Genomic DNA, 16449 nt, shown 5'->3' on the forward strand with positions numbered 1-16449 from the left:
CCTTTACCAATACCAGCGGTTGGCTTTTGGAATATCCAGTGCCCCGGCGATATTCCAGCGTTATCTTGAGCATGTCACGTCGACAATCCCTCATTGTATTAATTACCTGGATGACATAATTGTCACGGGCCGCAGCACGACGGACCACTTGCACAACCTTCGCACCCTCTTTCTCAAATTCAGGTCTGTGGGCTTGCGTTGCAACCTGCAGAAGTCAACCTTCTTCCAACCGTCCATTGAGTATGTGGGCTACACCATCTCTCGACATGGCATCCAGCCACTAGGAAGTTTGGTCCAAGGTATCGTCAACCTTCCTCGGCCCACATCGCTGAAGGAGTTACAAGCTTTTTTAGGCAAGATAGCCTATTACCACCGGTTCATTCCCAGGGCTTCCACTATAGCCCACCCCCTGTACTGCCTTCTGCACAAGGGTGTTCCTTTTGATTGGTCGCCGGCATGCGAGCGAGCGTTCACCTCGTTGAAGGGCCTCCTCACGTCAGCCCCTTGTTTGGCTACTTTTGATCCCCATAAGCCGTTAGTCCTGGCTACGGATGCTTCACAGTATGGGGTGGGGGCGGTCCTGGCCCATCGCAACGCAGATGGTTCCGAGCAACCACTGGCGTTTGCGTCGAAAACGCTTAGTCCCGCGCAGGCCCATTACTCCCAGGTGGAAAAAGAGGCTTTGGCCATTGTCTACGCTGTTACCAAGTTTCACCCTTTCTTGTATGGCACGAAGTTTCAGTTAATCACTGACCATAAGCCGTTAATATCGTTATTTGGCCCCGCCTCTCAGATTCCGGATAGGGCGGCCCACAGACTACAGCGCTGGGCCTTGTTCCTCTCTAAGTACCATTATGACATTCGTTTTCGCCCTACAGGCCAGCATGCCAACGCCGACGCTCTTTCCCGTCTTCCGGTGGGCCCGGACCCTACATTTGATCGAGAGGAGATTATGTGTTTTCATTTGGATGTGGCGTCCCGCCAGGCGGTTGATGGCTTCCCAATCACTAGTTCTCGAGTCGCCAGGGAAACAGCGGCTGACCCGGTTCTCCGGCAAGTAGTTCGCCTCATTCAGCAGGGGTGGTCGTCCCGCCCTCCGGGCCGGGCCTCGGACCCTCTTCGTAATTATTTTCTTCTAAGAGACCGTCTCTCGGTCTTGGAAGGAGTTCTCCTTCTGGCTACCGATGATACAGCTCCTCGCGTGGTTGTTCCTGCAAGTTTACGACGGGAGGTCCTCAAGTTATTACATGCGGGGCACTGGGGTGTTTCCCGTACTAAAACCTTGGCTCGCAGACATGTGTACTGGCCCGGTATTGACAGAGAAATTGAGCACTTGGTGGCTGCCTGTTCCCAGTGTGCGAGCCAACAAGCATCTCCCAGGGCAGCGTTCTCTTCATGGCCGCCGGCAACCCAGGCGTGGGAACGTGTTCACATCGATTTTGCGGGGCCGTTTCTCAATGGCTTTTGGCTCATTGTCATTGATGCTTATTCCCGATTCCCATATGTGGTTCGCTGCTCCTCAACCACTTCAGACGTTGCAATCCAGGCACTAGCAAAAATCTTTTCTGTGGAAGGTCTGCCAATCACCCTGGTCTCGGACAATGGACCGCAGTTTCTTTCGCAGACCTTCCAGGATTTTTGTAGGCGCTTCGGTATTCGGCACGTTTGCTCTCCCCCCTTCCATCCACAATCGAATGGGGAAGCTGAGCGCATGGTGCGCACCTTTAAGACGCAGATGAAAAAGTATGTGCACGAATTTCCTGCAGAGGAAGCATTGACGTTTTTCTTGACGGCATACCGGACCACACCAATGGGAGACCGCAGCCCCGCAGAGCTCCTCCATGGGCATCAACCTAGGACTCTGCTGCACCTCCTCCAGCCTGGTCCTCGCCAGTCTTCCCAAAACGGAGTACCTGGCTTTCCACTGGGTATGTCAGTCTGGGCCCGTGGGTTTGGTCGCAATCCACGTTGGATACCGGCGGTGGTCCTGCACCGACATGGCCGCCGGCTCTATACCTTGCAGGTGGGGGACCGGGTGGTACGTCGTCACCAAAATCAGCTACGTCCACGTTCGGGCACCCACCCTCCGCCCTCTCGGACACCGGCTTCCCCATTGCCGGCACCTGTATTGGTTTCACAGGGGACGTTACCTCCTCTCCCCGCTGTGACTCTGCCGCACTGTGATGGTTCTCAGCCTTGGCAGCCTCCAGTGGCTCCAGCACCGGCATCGCCGTCATTCGAGCTGCCCCAGCGAGAGCTGGCCCCCCTAGCCGGCTCGGTTTCGCAGGGGGCTAGTTCCCCTGTGGTCGTCCCTTCCCCTTCGTCCCCGCCACTGGGTCTTGCCCCTCCTGGGGTGGAACAGGATCCGGAGTTCGACAGCTTGTCGCCCGTTCTGTCCCGGGCTCCGGTTGTGGGACGACGGGGGCCTCTTCGTGTGGGTCATTTCCAGCCATATTCGAAGGTTCCGGCTCGAGGGTTGGCAGATTCCCTCGACTCCGGCCTTCCCATGGACGTGGAGGTCATCGCTCCTGCCCGACGCTCCACCTTTCGACGCAGTGGATCACTGTGGCTTCACCCCCCGAAGGAGGAGGAGTGTAGTAGCCACCAGAAAGATCGCGGGAGGCGCACATTGGCACGGCGCGTCATGGACAGTAGTTGCCGCAAGTAGAGTCCCGTCCACCAGAGGGCACGCGAGAATTCGGACGCGCCCTCTGCCGGCGTAACAACAACAACAACTCCGGCAGGACAGGCAGAGCGCAGTCAGTCAACATCGGGCATGCCTAGGACACAGTCCCGGTCTACGCTAAGTGAAGTGCGACGTAACGTGAACAGTGTTATTACAGCAGCACTTCTGTTGAATTCAGCTTTACATAAATATAATGAAGTGTTCTTGATTAAAGAGCCATTTTAGATTGACTTCCTTAATTTCTTCGAGCAGCTGAATCCCGAATGATCTGAAATTCCTAAATCCAAACCAAATCTGTACTTTTATTTTACCTTCAGACACATAATTCATTAAAAATACATATAGCTGACTGAGCATTTTCTCTGGTACATTCTGAAAATTTTAATTTGAAACTGCATTTTTTGCACTAAGGCAATGAAATTTGATGCCTCACAGTTTTCACTCAACGCACTGATGAAATCAACAGCATTTTTTTTCTTTCTTTTTTACTAGGGTGTTCTAACAAACTCTGAAATTTAAGTAGGAAAGGCTGAGATGTCACATCTCCTGAGATTCTATAAATCAAGATTGTACTGATATTTAGGTCTCTTAACACAGCAACCCCCAAAAATACACTCTTCATTTAAATAGTTAAAACTCACATCTTACATGGTAATCTAAATCATAATGAATAACTATGCATTAGCTTCCTTGTGATTCATTTTCCCCCCAAAGCTGGTAGCTACTTTGAAGTTGCAAATGCTATTTATGATTTTTATGGCTCAAAAAGAAAAGTGTGTTCATTTAAACATAATGCTTCAACATTTTTAAACTGTGACAAAACATAGCTGGTTATCTGTTTTAGAGTTTTTGTCACTTGAGTATCCAGAATTTAAACCATTTACATTATAGTGCATGATACATGCACTCCCAGTTTTATTTATAATTTTTGGTATACTACTGTTTCAGCAGCATTTATGTTATTTAACATGCCCATCAGCACTTATCAGTTTCCTTTATTTCTTATTATAAGACAAGCATCAATAGACGTTTGCTCCCTTTTTCTTACGATATGGCAAGTATCAATAAACATTTGCACCTGTTTTTGGAAACTAAACTGTTATGATGTAAACCATCTTTCTCTAAACAATTTTTACTTCAAAATTTAGAGGATCTATAAATACAGCTCCTAACCTGTTGTGATGCTACTTGATATTGCAATTTCTCCTCTCTATGTATGTTTCACTGCCAATGGCCTTGCTGCAACGGTAGCTCTGGTTCCCATCAGACCAGTTAAGTGCTGTTGGGTTTGGCTAACACTTGGATGGATTGCCATATGGCTGTACTGAGTGCTGTTGGCAAGCAGGGTGCACCCAGCCCTTGTGAGGCCAATCGAGGAGCTACTTGAGTGAGAAGTAGCGGCATCGGATATGAAAACTGACAATGGTCGGGAGAGTGGTGTGCTGACCACATGCCCCTCCGTATCTACATCTGGTGACCTAAGGGCTGAAGATGACACAGCACCTTCAAGGCCTGTTCAGACAGTATTTGTTTGTTTATTTATGTTTCACTAGCTGATCTGTAATTTCTCAGTTTCACAGAAAACAACGGTGTACACCTTCAGTATTGCCATAGCCATTACTGCATTCCATTGTTTGAACCAACCTTGTGATTAATGGATAAAAAGTTCTAGTTAATGATATCTTCTTTTTTTATGGGTTATCTAGGAGCTTTATGACTGGTTACCTAATTCTTTCAAAACTAAGGTTATATTCCCTGGACAATAATGTGGATCATTTATTCTTATATTGTATCCACAAATACAATCATTATTCTCAAATTTTAATATTTCTAATTTGTACAGTGAAAATAGGTAAATCCACCTGTTTGAGCAGATACACAAAATTATTTTTCCTGTTAAAGTTCTCATAAAAAACAAAACTGTATTCCCAATTTACCGATTCCTTTTAAAACAGAATATCTGTTTCATCCCTACTGAAATTATAAAAATGAAAGCAACTATGTCTGTTACATTTTCATGACTGAACCACTGAATCGAGTCAATGAAATTTTGTATGGAGATAGCTTGAACCCCGAGGAAGAACAACAAAACTCATCCCTAAGAGGGTGAAGTAAGGAACAAAACATCATTTTTTACTTCGGTGAACATAAAATATGTTTAAAAATTATTAAATTTGTTGTGTAATGTATAGCTACTTCAATAGCATGATGCATAGCTGCCCCTCTGCATACATCACTCAGCAGCTATGCTGTGTGTGCCCCACCACACCATGTATTGATGGGGCAGTGGCGGGAAGCGGAGAAGGGGAGAGGGGGGTTGATGACAGGGGTGAGCGCATACTATGAGCTATACTTACTCAAAAACACAGAACTTGACAAAAGCTGGCGTTATTACACACATAATAGCTTACTTACTCACAATCACTCATCATACCATAACTACTGATATGCAAGTGCAGCTGTGGGTAACAGGTAGTAACAATATATTTTCTGCAGAACAAACTGGATGAACTGTAGTTTAACAAAGTTTAAACCAAGTCCATTAATGTGAGATCATTCTCTGCTGTTTTCTCCATTAATGTTTGTTGTCTTTCTTTAAGAATGTATCTTTTGTTACCAGCAAAAATGACTAATTCTGTTCTCCATTTCAAACAACATAGTAGGTCACTGATCATTATCACCATCATCTTCAGTTTAGATAATAGCTACTGTGTCATCTGAACAAATCAGTTCACAATTTAATTACTAGTTCCCGAGTATAAATCCACTGAGAGTTGCAAGCTCTGGGCAACCCCACCAATCCATGCTGAATTATCATGAGCTAGTGAAACAAAAGAATAGCTTGTGGACAAAAAGATAACCACATTTAAAAATCAAAGTCAATGTTCAATAGAAACCAAAGCAAGTCAAAATGCCATAGCAGGGTCATTATTTTTAGGCTGTTGATGATGTGCGGCTTTATCTCAAAATGCTTAATGCAAATAGAGGAACTCCATGTGCTTTGCTGTGCTGCCAATTTTGTGGGCTATATGCTCTACCCACTGAAGCTGCATATGGTAGTGCCTCAATCACTAGTATTATCAATGAAAGCCATACTGATGACACTATTTGACAGGAGTTCAAATATTCCCATTCCCATTTGGCAAAGATATTGAAATACGTATGTGTGTATAGTTACATCTGGTAAAGTGGATGCAGAGTTATGAAAACAAAATCAAATATGGGCACTGTAGGAGTAGACCTAAAAATGAACAAGAAAACAGAAATGTACGTAAAGTATTAAGGACAAGGTAGTGAATGGATCATCTTAGTCAAGATAGAAACAATGCTGTGACTTACTATGGCAGTACAGATATACAAGGTGAGTCAAAAAAGATTTCACAACTTTGGAATGAGACAGAAATTTATTAAAAAACTTACAGAATTAGTAGATGTGTCATTCTGTACCAAACAACCTAAAGTTTGATTCGTGAAGAGCATCAGTGTGCCATTCCACCACCAAGAGCATCAGCATAGTGCGCAGTTCAAATGGCTACTTTCACTGGTGCGGAGCATACTAGCTGTACATTTTGATTTCACGAAATGAAATTTGCAACATCTGTTCGGTGTAAATTTTGTACGGAATATGCTAAGGAACCTCCAAGCAGGCCTACAATTTACTCTTGGCACAACAACTTTGTTGAGATGGGTTGCTCACTGTGACACAATAAATCACTAAGTCGCCGGCATGTTGTTGATTATGTTGAATAGGTTAAGGAGAGCTTTTCCTGCAGCCCACAAAATTCAATGAGATTTGCATCCCGTGAGAATGGCATTCTACAAAAGACTGTTTGAGGAGTACTGTGTAGACATTTACACTTGAAAACAGACACAATGGCACAGCACATTAGTGATGCTGATAAGGTTGGTTGCTCATGAGGAATTCTGTGCAGAAATGCTGCATCAGATAGAGGATAATGAGATACTCCTAAGCACAATAACTTTCAGTGACGAGTCAACATTTCATAACAGTGGCATGGAGAACACCCACAACTGCAGAATACATGACAGTGACAATCCACATGCAACCCTGGAACACTTTCATAACAACCCCAAAGTTAATGAGTTCTGTACCCTTAGCGAACTGAAAGTGTATGACCCTTTCTTCTTCAGGGAGAAATCTGTCACTGGCATTGTACATCTGGATATGCTTGAAAACTTTTTGACTCCACTGATCAATGAAGGTGACTGAGATGGGATGGATCACTACCAGCAAGATGGTGCAACAACTCATTTCCTCATGGGAGTTCGAGGTTTCCTCAATAATCACTTCCCAGGTTGGTGGACTGGTTGTGAAGGGCCAATCGCACAGCCACCTCTCTTCCCAGACTTGACAGCACTGGGTTTCTTTACTGGGGTTTCATTAAAGGCTGTGTGTTCCTCCCCCACCAAACAATTTAGCCAACCTGAAAAAATGAATCTATGCTGCTGATTCACAAAATATGCCCAATCTGCTGCAACGAGTATGGGAATAAATCGATTACTGGTGGGATATTTTCTGCATCAAACCAAAATGACACCTGACACTTTTATGTAAAACTTGAGGTTCTTTGCTACAATTCGACATCTCTACCAATTCTGTAAGTTATCTCAATAAATTTCTGTATCGTTCCAAAGTTGTGTAGTCCTTTTTGTTTCACCCTCTATGTACCTACAACTTCCTCAGATCATGAAGAGATTGAAAACATACACTATGAGATAAAGGAAATTATTTAGTTTGTTGAGAGAGATGAAAATTTTAATAGAGATGGAGGACAAGAAGTCTAATATAGGAAAAGAAAGAAAAGAAGAAACAGTAAGAGAATGCAAACTGGGGAAGAGGAATGAAAGGTAAGTCAGCTGGTGGAATTTTTCCCAGAGCACAATTTGATCATTGCTAACTCTCGGTTTAAGAATATGAAAGAAGTACATATATGTCAAAGATACCCAGACACACTGAAAGGTTTTAGATAGATTACGTAATGATAAGACAGAGATTTAGAAATTGACATGCTAAACGTAGTAGATGACTTTTGCTAATTCAGCAGCAAAATAGCCACTCACAGCAGAAGTAAAGTGGATATCTAATATTTAAGAGTAAAAAAAGCTTTTCTGAAAAAGAGATGTATAGTAACATTGGCTATAAATTTAAATATTCTGAAGTCTTTTTTTAGAGTATTTAATTGAATTGCAGCTTTATATGAAATTGAAATCTGGCTGCTTTTGAAACATGATTCTACAGAAGAATGCTGAAGATCTGAGTGGTAGATTGGCTAAATAAGGATGAGGCATAGCGCTGACATGGAGAGAAAAAAGTGCCGTGGTAACATGAATAATGGAAGCAACAACTTGGTAAGACACATTCCCGCGGCATCATGTAGGAGCTAACATGGTAGTGTCATAGTATATGTGGAGGGTAAAACTGTAGAGGGAGAACAAGACTGGAGTACAGCATTAGTTTTGCAGAAATGAAGGCTCGCACAGGATAGATTCACTTGATGAGCTGCATGAAATCAGTCTTCAGATATCTTGTCTGCAGATGGGACAGTTAATGATTTTCTGTTGCCGTTAACTAGTTTTTCTTGGCCAATGAACAGTATAGGTAAAATTTCAAACTCTTCTTTTGTGTATGATGTTACTGATCAGGTCACAATTGTAACAACTGCAAAAAGCGTTGTTTTTGTCTATCCTTAATTTTGTCAGAATGCTTATTTTGGAAAACAGAAGGGACAAGAAAATGCAGACTCTTTCAAAATACACAAAAATTATCACAGAATACCAAGAAATGTCTGCTTCCTTTTGTGAATATCATATTCCATGAAGTAGCAATGGCAAGTTTCCTGATGTTATATTATGATGGGTAGTCAAAATGTTTTAATTATCACCTCCCAAAAATCAAGTTGCAGCTATTTAATTTTGTTCTATCCTTACCCTTTTTTGCATATATTCTCTTCAATTCAACACATTTTTCCCAACAATGGATGACTTAGCGGAGACCTTGATTGTGTAAGTCTTCACTGGAGGACAAATTTGGTAGCCTAAAGAAGCAGTATCTGTGAATGTTTCCTGTGCAGAATGAGGTAGGACATTACAACTGAGCAAACACATCCCCTTGGACAGCTTTCTATGAAGCTTTCTCTTGACAGTCTCCTTTAATCATGTCAGGAGATTCGGTAGTATGCTCCTGCGTCAGTTTGCCCCTTAGAATCAAAATCTGTTGGCACTGCTCCATAACAGTTCCAAAACACACCCAACATCACCTTACCCACTGTGGGTTGGGTCTTCACTTTCTCGTCAGTGGAGAATCCACATGTTTCCACTACTTGTTTTGATTCTTTTTCTCAGTCTTGGTGATGTACCTGGCATCAATCCATGGTGATTACGCAGTTAAAGAAGTTGTCTGGACATACATAGAAAATGAATTATTGTTGTTGTGGTCTTCAGTCCTGAGACTGGTTTGATGCAGCTCTCCATGCTACTCTATCCTCTGCAAGCTTCTTCATCTCCCAGTACCTACTGCAGCCTACATCCTTCTGAATCTGATTAGTGTATTCATCTCTTGGTCTCCCTCTACGATTTTTACCCTTCACGCTGCCCTCCAACACTAAATTGGTGATCCCTCGATGTCTCAGAACATGTCCTACCAACCGATCCCTTCTTCTAGTCAAGTTGTGCCACAAGCTCCTCTTCTCCCCAATTCTATTCAATACCTCCACATTAGTTACGTGATCTACCCATCTAATCTTCAGCATTCTTCTGTAGCACCACATTTCGAAAGCTTCTATTCTCTTCTTGTCTAAGCTATTTATTGTCCATGTTTCACTTCCATACATGGCTACACTCCATACAAATACTTTCAGAAACGACTTCCTGACATTTAAATCTATACTCGATGTTAACAAATTTTTCTTCTTCAGAAACGCTTTCCTTGCCATTGCCAGAATGAATTAGCACATAAAAATCCATTTCATCAGTAGGCTACGCCATTTTGTTTTGGTTTCTGTATTGGAATGTTGCATGGGGATTTCACTGTGTACCGGGACTGCAGACATGTATCCGCAAATAAATAATTTCTTTTAGGTGATAATTACAATTTGTATATATTGTAATGTCATCCTGAAAAAATGTTAAGCTACTGCTCAGTTGGGACAACATTGTTCACTGACAACTGTTTTGCACATACATTATGCAACGGCTGTTGGATTAGTTAAGAAAACAAATTATTTCTTTTTGGTCATTAAATGGATGTATTGAGAGAGGCATCTATAAAAGTGAACAGAATCAAAACAACCAGCAACTGTGTGATTTGAACAGTGATTAATTTCCTGAATGCTCAAAATATTATGACCTAGATAGGCATCATTTAATATGTGAAGTTTTAGGGAGTTATGCACTAAGGGAATCAATAGTTCAAACGGGGTAATGAATTAACCAGCTCTGAACATGACATAATCAATGAAGAGCAAAGCTGACAATCATAATATATGACATAATAACTAGTATAAAGGAGTGACATAATAACTGGTATAAAGGAGTAACGTGATGAACAGAAAGAACAAATAATGCTGCCATCTGTTATTTATCATCATACAAGGAAAATTTCTGTCTTCAGGGTATACAAAGGCTGGTCTCACAGTACAATAAGGATATAAATGACTAGACTACCATGATATAGCTGCCCTAATCATCACTGAACCTCAGCCAAGTTTCACTGTTGGGACATAAACTCAGATAAAGTTGGAAACTGTGTGAAACAAGACTCATCCAATCGAGTGACTTTCTTTAATTACTCCACAGTCCAGGATTTATGGGTTTGGCATTACATTTTCCTGTTATGGGCATTTGCACCACTGGTGAGGGGTTTTGGAATTCCAGCTCACTCTGCAATCCCCTGCTATTGGAGCTACCTTCATGTTGTTTCAGTGCTAACAGGATTCGGAGTGTGACATTGTGTTCTGCAGTGAGTTTTGCAATTTTTGTCCCCTTATTTTATGTCACAAACCTCTTCAATGTCAATCTGTCATGACTGCTGAACACACATTCATCTGTATTGTGACTTAGCAGATGAGGTTTTTCCACTTTCCCTGTATGCAGTGAAAATGTTTGATATGGTGCCTCCTGAAGCACAAGACACTTCAGCTGCCTTGGTTACAAAAGCACCCACCGTACGAGCACCAACAATCTTCCCATATTCAAATTCAGTTAGCTCTGTCATAGTGCACTCACAATGACACAGAACATTGTTCTGATCACAGCTGACACTTCCAACATATTGGGGACTTTGTGCAGGTGCTGTAGAATACAACAGTGCAACATGCAAGTTTCGCTATCATCTGCATTTATGTTCAAGAATGCATTTCTCATGACATTCCCATATTTTTGTCCAGACCCTATACTTGCACATATAATGAAAATTATTGATTTTATTACTTTTTTAAAAAATCAAATCAAAAGTTACTTGGCAATGGAATGTCCTTTATATACCTGTACTTACCTCTTTATGGTTGATTTCTGGAGACTAGCTGATGACTTGGAAATAGAAGAAGATCCTGAATACATGGACATGGTACTAGAACTGCTATCCCATCTGAAAACAATAAATAATTCAACAGGTTGCAGTTCTCAAAAACTGTTTGAATAACAGAAACCATATGAATGTAATTCATAGTTGTGAATTAAAATTCAATATTCCTTGTTAGTAAAGACAGAAAACAGTCAGTTGACTCTGAGACACCAATACTTTGAAGTACTTGAATTGTACTGAATAATAGTTGGCTGTAACCTAATTATTGTAATTCTGCTTATCTTCTAGATAAAAATCACTATTCCTCCTCTTCCAAAACTTAATTTTTATTCATTTTTAACAAAATCTATTTTACTTAATTCTTTGAGGCATCTTCAATGTCCAAAAAAGAAATAAAAGAACTATTTGTTTACTTCATTATGTTTCTTTTTTGTTTTGTTGCATATAAATAATGTTTCATAGCACCATATTTAGATTAACTTAACATTAATATTATTTACAAGTAAGGGATGTACAGTCCATTCTCAATATAATTCCTTTACTTGTAAAGCATATGAATATAAATTTACCAAAAAGTGCTGCTATGAACCGCTACAAAGACAGAAAAACAATGGTGTGAATAATTATTTCTTTGTAGGTCAATGAAGGTGTCTAAAAGAATTATGTAAAGCATGTTTTGTTGAACTAGGTACAATAAAAAAATCAGCTGCAGGAGATGGAGACAGCATGAGAGCTTTTTGTATGAGGGATTGCAGCGAAACATGCATTTAGACAGACCTCTGGGATCAGTGATCATTGTGTATCAGCTTTAAAGAGGGGGAAGTTTCCAACAGAGTATAAGCAGTGGACAATCTGTTGATGTGGATAGTTTTATGGAATGTAGAACATACATTAGTATTTAGAAATGATAGCAACAGTAACTGCAATAGGGATAGAAATAGGGATACAGAGATAGTAATGGGAATGGAAAGTGGCAATGGGGATAGATGAAAAAGGACAAAATGAGCAATGGCAAATAGAGAGAATAAATATAAATGATTGGAGGCAGAAAGGTTCTAATAATTATGATAATGGAGAAATAAGAAATAATATAGGAATACAAATGATAGAAAAATATATCAACACAGTAAGTTGGCGCAAGTGAGGATGACAGACACCCCATAATCAAAGAAACTAACAGCACCCTCCACCACCAAAAGTTTCACAACCAAGATGTACAAAGGAACATGCAAAGTAAAACATCAATAAAAGAAAACAAAACCAGTTTTAGTGGATATGTGAGTTGAATATGTGTGTGTGTGTGTGTGTGTGTGTGTGTGTGTGTGTGTGTGTGTGTGTGCGCGCGCGCGTGCATGCGCATGTGTGTGGTGTCTGTTTTTGACAAAGGCCTCATTGGCCAAAAGCTAACTTCCCGACACAGTCTTTTTGCTGTGCCTTTCTGCGACTCAGCATCTCTGCTATATGGTGAATGTAGTGGTGTATACTATGACTAAAGAGAATTTTTCTCCTGCATAAAAACTAGGGATGATGAAAATTTAAATGTTTCAAAAATAGATCTAGAATTAAGTTAGTTGCATTCACTACATTATAAGAACATTCATGATAGTGTGAGTGGTACAGTTTCTGAAGTGTGTTGTAATGTTGGTGACATGTCACTGGCTTCATAAGTTAAAATTGTTTCTTCTGTTATTGATAACTGTGGTAATACTAATTTTTCTGTACAATCTTGGCCAATGATGATGCCATTTGTGATGATGTTCACACTCAAATTGTTGATAGTGGTGTCAACGGCAGTCTAAATGATGAGGTAGTTAATCTCATAACGCTGAGAAATTTATGGTGATGAAGAAATTCATGTATTTTTGTAATGAAGTCAAGGTTAGTAATGGCAATTTTGAATCAAAAATAAAGCTACCATTGAACCAAAAGTTGATTTGAACATCACAATGCTTTACTACACGCAGTCCTGTAGGAATGGTATGCCCTTACATTCCTCTGACATTTGAACTGACTGACTCAGCCAGTTATAGGGAAGCCTGCAGTTTAACACAGAATCTGAACCACAGCACACCTCTGTAATTTTCATGTTGATAAATATTGCCAGGGCTGAAAGAAGTGAAAAGTGACAGGTAAAATCGCTAGAGCTGATTGGAGACTGAGGCGATACCTACAGATCTGTAGTCTGACACTTTACCATTGAGCTACCAGGCCACACTTACGAAGTGGTAACTTAATCTGTGGTAGCAATGAGAATGGCATAAAATATGGAGGCACTGAATGACTCTGTGGCAACATGTACAGATGGTGACTCTGATGGTGCAATTTAAGTACAGTAGTTGCAAAATGCACAAATTAGTACAGCTACACATATTATAAAATATGTCCCCCACCAAGTTTTTGTGTCTTTATGAGAAAGCTAATCTGAAAACTGCATTAGGGGTTCTGATACAATTTTCACTAGATAGACAGACAGTCAGATTCATGAGGAATTTTATGTATATACATTACTGCTTGTGAAAATGGTAACACCCAGGAGGAATAGTCTGAGTCACTCCAAAATCAGACAATGTGTGAAACAGCAGAACCAAAGTGATTAAGATTGCAGAGAGATGATGTGCACACAGGCCCACCAGTAGCTCTTTTGTGTAACTGGACAAGTCAATGTTGTGCCTTACTAAATCAGGGTACACCCATCAAATTAAGTGCAAATGTGCATGCAAGTACAAGTATTCCTTGTCCACATTGAAGGACACAATATTAGCAAGTCAGTTGGCTTGAACAGGGCAAAATGACTGATCTTTGGGAAAAGGGTTCATTATACCATGACACTGCAGCTCATACAAGGCACACACTGGTATGACTGTATGTGTGTGCATGGCTAGCGAAGAGGATCATACACAACAATGAGCGAGTAGTGGATCACATTATGTGACTACAGTGTAATGGCCACCTTGTCCACAGGGCCATAACCGGCAAAACAGCTTCACCAGCAGTGTTGGCGAGATGCTGAAGCACTGCAAGAGGTGCCGACATGGCTACAGTGACAGTTTGATACTGTCTGCTGAGGACCAGATTGATGGCATGCTTGGGATTGCATCAGCTTGCACTGACCAGAAACTATATTTGCCTCAGTCTGCAGTGGACATGTGAACACAGTCACTAGTGCATCGAGCAGCAAATTGTAGTGTTGTGAACGAGTCTCACTTCAACTTATCCAATAAAGATGGCTGTGTGCACTGGATGCGATTCTGGGTAAAGCAATTGGGGGACTATATTAGTGAATTTTATAGTGCACAAATATCAGGTGTAACACTTTGGGGCACCACTGGCTACAAAAGATAGACGCATCTCCTATGTATAAAGGGAAATATGAACAGCAACCGCTACATCAGGGAGATTTTAGAGCCCGAAGCAGTTCCACATGCCATGTTTCAGTAGAACAATGACCATCTATACTTAGCAAGGACATGCAGGCCTTCACTGAAGAGTGAAAGGTACAACTGTTTCCCTGGCCTGCACTTTGGCATGTTTGGGGTGGGGTATGGTTGGTTGCCAACTTCTTCATTTTGGTCCTCCTGCAACAACTGTCAACACTTTGTGGGTGCTCCTATAAACAGCATGGCAGTGTGTTCCCCAGCAGCATAGCCAGGCCCTCTTTGATTCCATGCCATGAAGTCTAGTAGCTCTGAATACTGCAGGTGGCAGCTTCACACTGTACTAAATTCTCATGATCAATGTGCATGTACAGTCCTACAATGTCCCAGAGAGTAAGGAGTGGCGACAGAAGAGCATCCGACCACCTCTTCCATTAACCATGCCAAATCTGTTCAATAACCATGCCAACCCTACACCAATGTGAGACAAAGATGCAAGAAAAAGCAGATCACTTCTCCCTACGTAGGAGGGTGCCAATAAAGTATTTTCACATTGGAGAAGAAAGTTGGAAACTGAAATTTCTCGAAAAAAGCCTTTGTTTTAACAATTGCCATTCCAACTTGTGTATCATACCCAGTTCACTCTCCCCCTTATTTCAAAATAGTAAAAATGAGCTGTGCTTCTTTGAACTTTTACGATGATAAACAAGTGCAGTGTAAACAGTCTCTTTAGTAGACCTGTTGCATCTTCTAAGTGTTTTGCCAATAAAACACAGTCTTTGGTTCACCTTCCTCACAACATTTTCTATGTGATCATTCTAATTTAAGTTAGTCATTATTGTTATCCCTGTGTATTTAGTTGGATTTATAGGCTTTAGACATAAGTGATTTATTGTGTAAGCAAAATTTAACAGCAGATTCCTTTTAGCACTCATGTGGATTACCTCACACTTTTCACTATTTAAGAGTCAATTTCCACTTTGGGCACCATAAAGATATATTGTCTAAGTCATTTAGCAGTTGGTTTTGTTCTTCTGATGACTTTATTAGGTAGTAAATGACAGCACCATCTGCAAACAGCAGAAGAAGGCTGCTCAGATTGTCTCCTAAATGATTCACATAGATTAGGAACAGCTGAGGGTCTATAACACTTCCTTGGAAAATGCCAGGTATCACTTCCACTTTACTCGGTGACTTTCCATCAGTTACTATAAATTACAACCTGTCTGACAGGAAACCATAAATCCATCAGCAAAACATAGGCATGCAATATGATTACACGTCAGCTGTGAGGAACTGGAGATCTAGAAATGTGGAATCAATTTGAGATCCACTGTCAATAGTACTCATTACTTAATGTGAGTTGTGTTACACAAGAATGATATTTTCGGAACTTGTGCTCACGGTGTGTCAATAATTCATTTTGTTCAAGGTTGTTCATAATGTCAGAACACAGCGTATGTTCCAAAATATTATTGCAAATCACTGACAGTGACATAGGCCTGTAATTCATGGGATCACTCCTATTTCCTTGCTGGAGTAATAGTGTGACCTACGAAACTTTCCATTCTTTGGATACAGATCTTTCATTATCAGCATTCTCTTAAAGGAACCTAAATGATATACAGTCTGGACCTGAAGAATGGCTTTTATTAAGTGACTTGAGTTGCTTCACTACAACAAGGATATCTACTTCTAAGTTAATCATGTTGGCAGCAATTCTCGATTCTAATTCTGGAACATTTACTTTGTCTTCTCTGGTAAAGGAATTTTGGAAAACTGTGTTTAGTAACTCAATTTTAGTGGTTCTGACATCAACAACATTATACCATCACTATCTCACAGCT

At 41.0% G+C, this 16449-nt stretch overlaps 1 protein-coding gene across 1 annotated transcript in view; it reads right to left on the reverse strand.

Moving 5' to 3' along the window:
- The window catches only part of LOC126088260 (spatacsin), a 388646-nt gene that overhangs the window by 330517 nt on the left and 41680 nt on the right, over window positions 1-16449 (reverse strand). Inside the window, exon 5 of the mRNA XM_049906389.1 lies at window positions 11199-11291. Coding sequence (XP_049762346.1) covers window positions 11199-11291 — 93 coding nt within the window. The remainder of the gene's footprint in view (window positions 1-11198; window positions 11292-16449) is intronic.

Source organism: Schistocerca cancellata, chromosome 6 (genome assembly GCF_023864275.1).
Source record: "Schistocerca cancellata isolate TAMUIC-IGC-003103 chromosome 6, iqSchCanc2.1, whole genome shotgun sequence".
Lineage (NCBI taxonomy): Eukaryota > Metazoa > Arthropoda > Insecta > Orthoptera > Acrididae > Schistocerca > Schistocerca cancellata.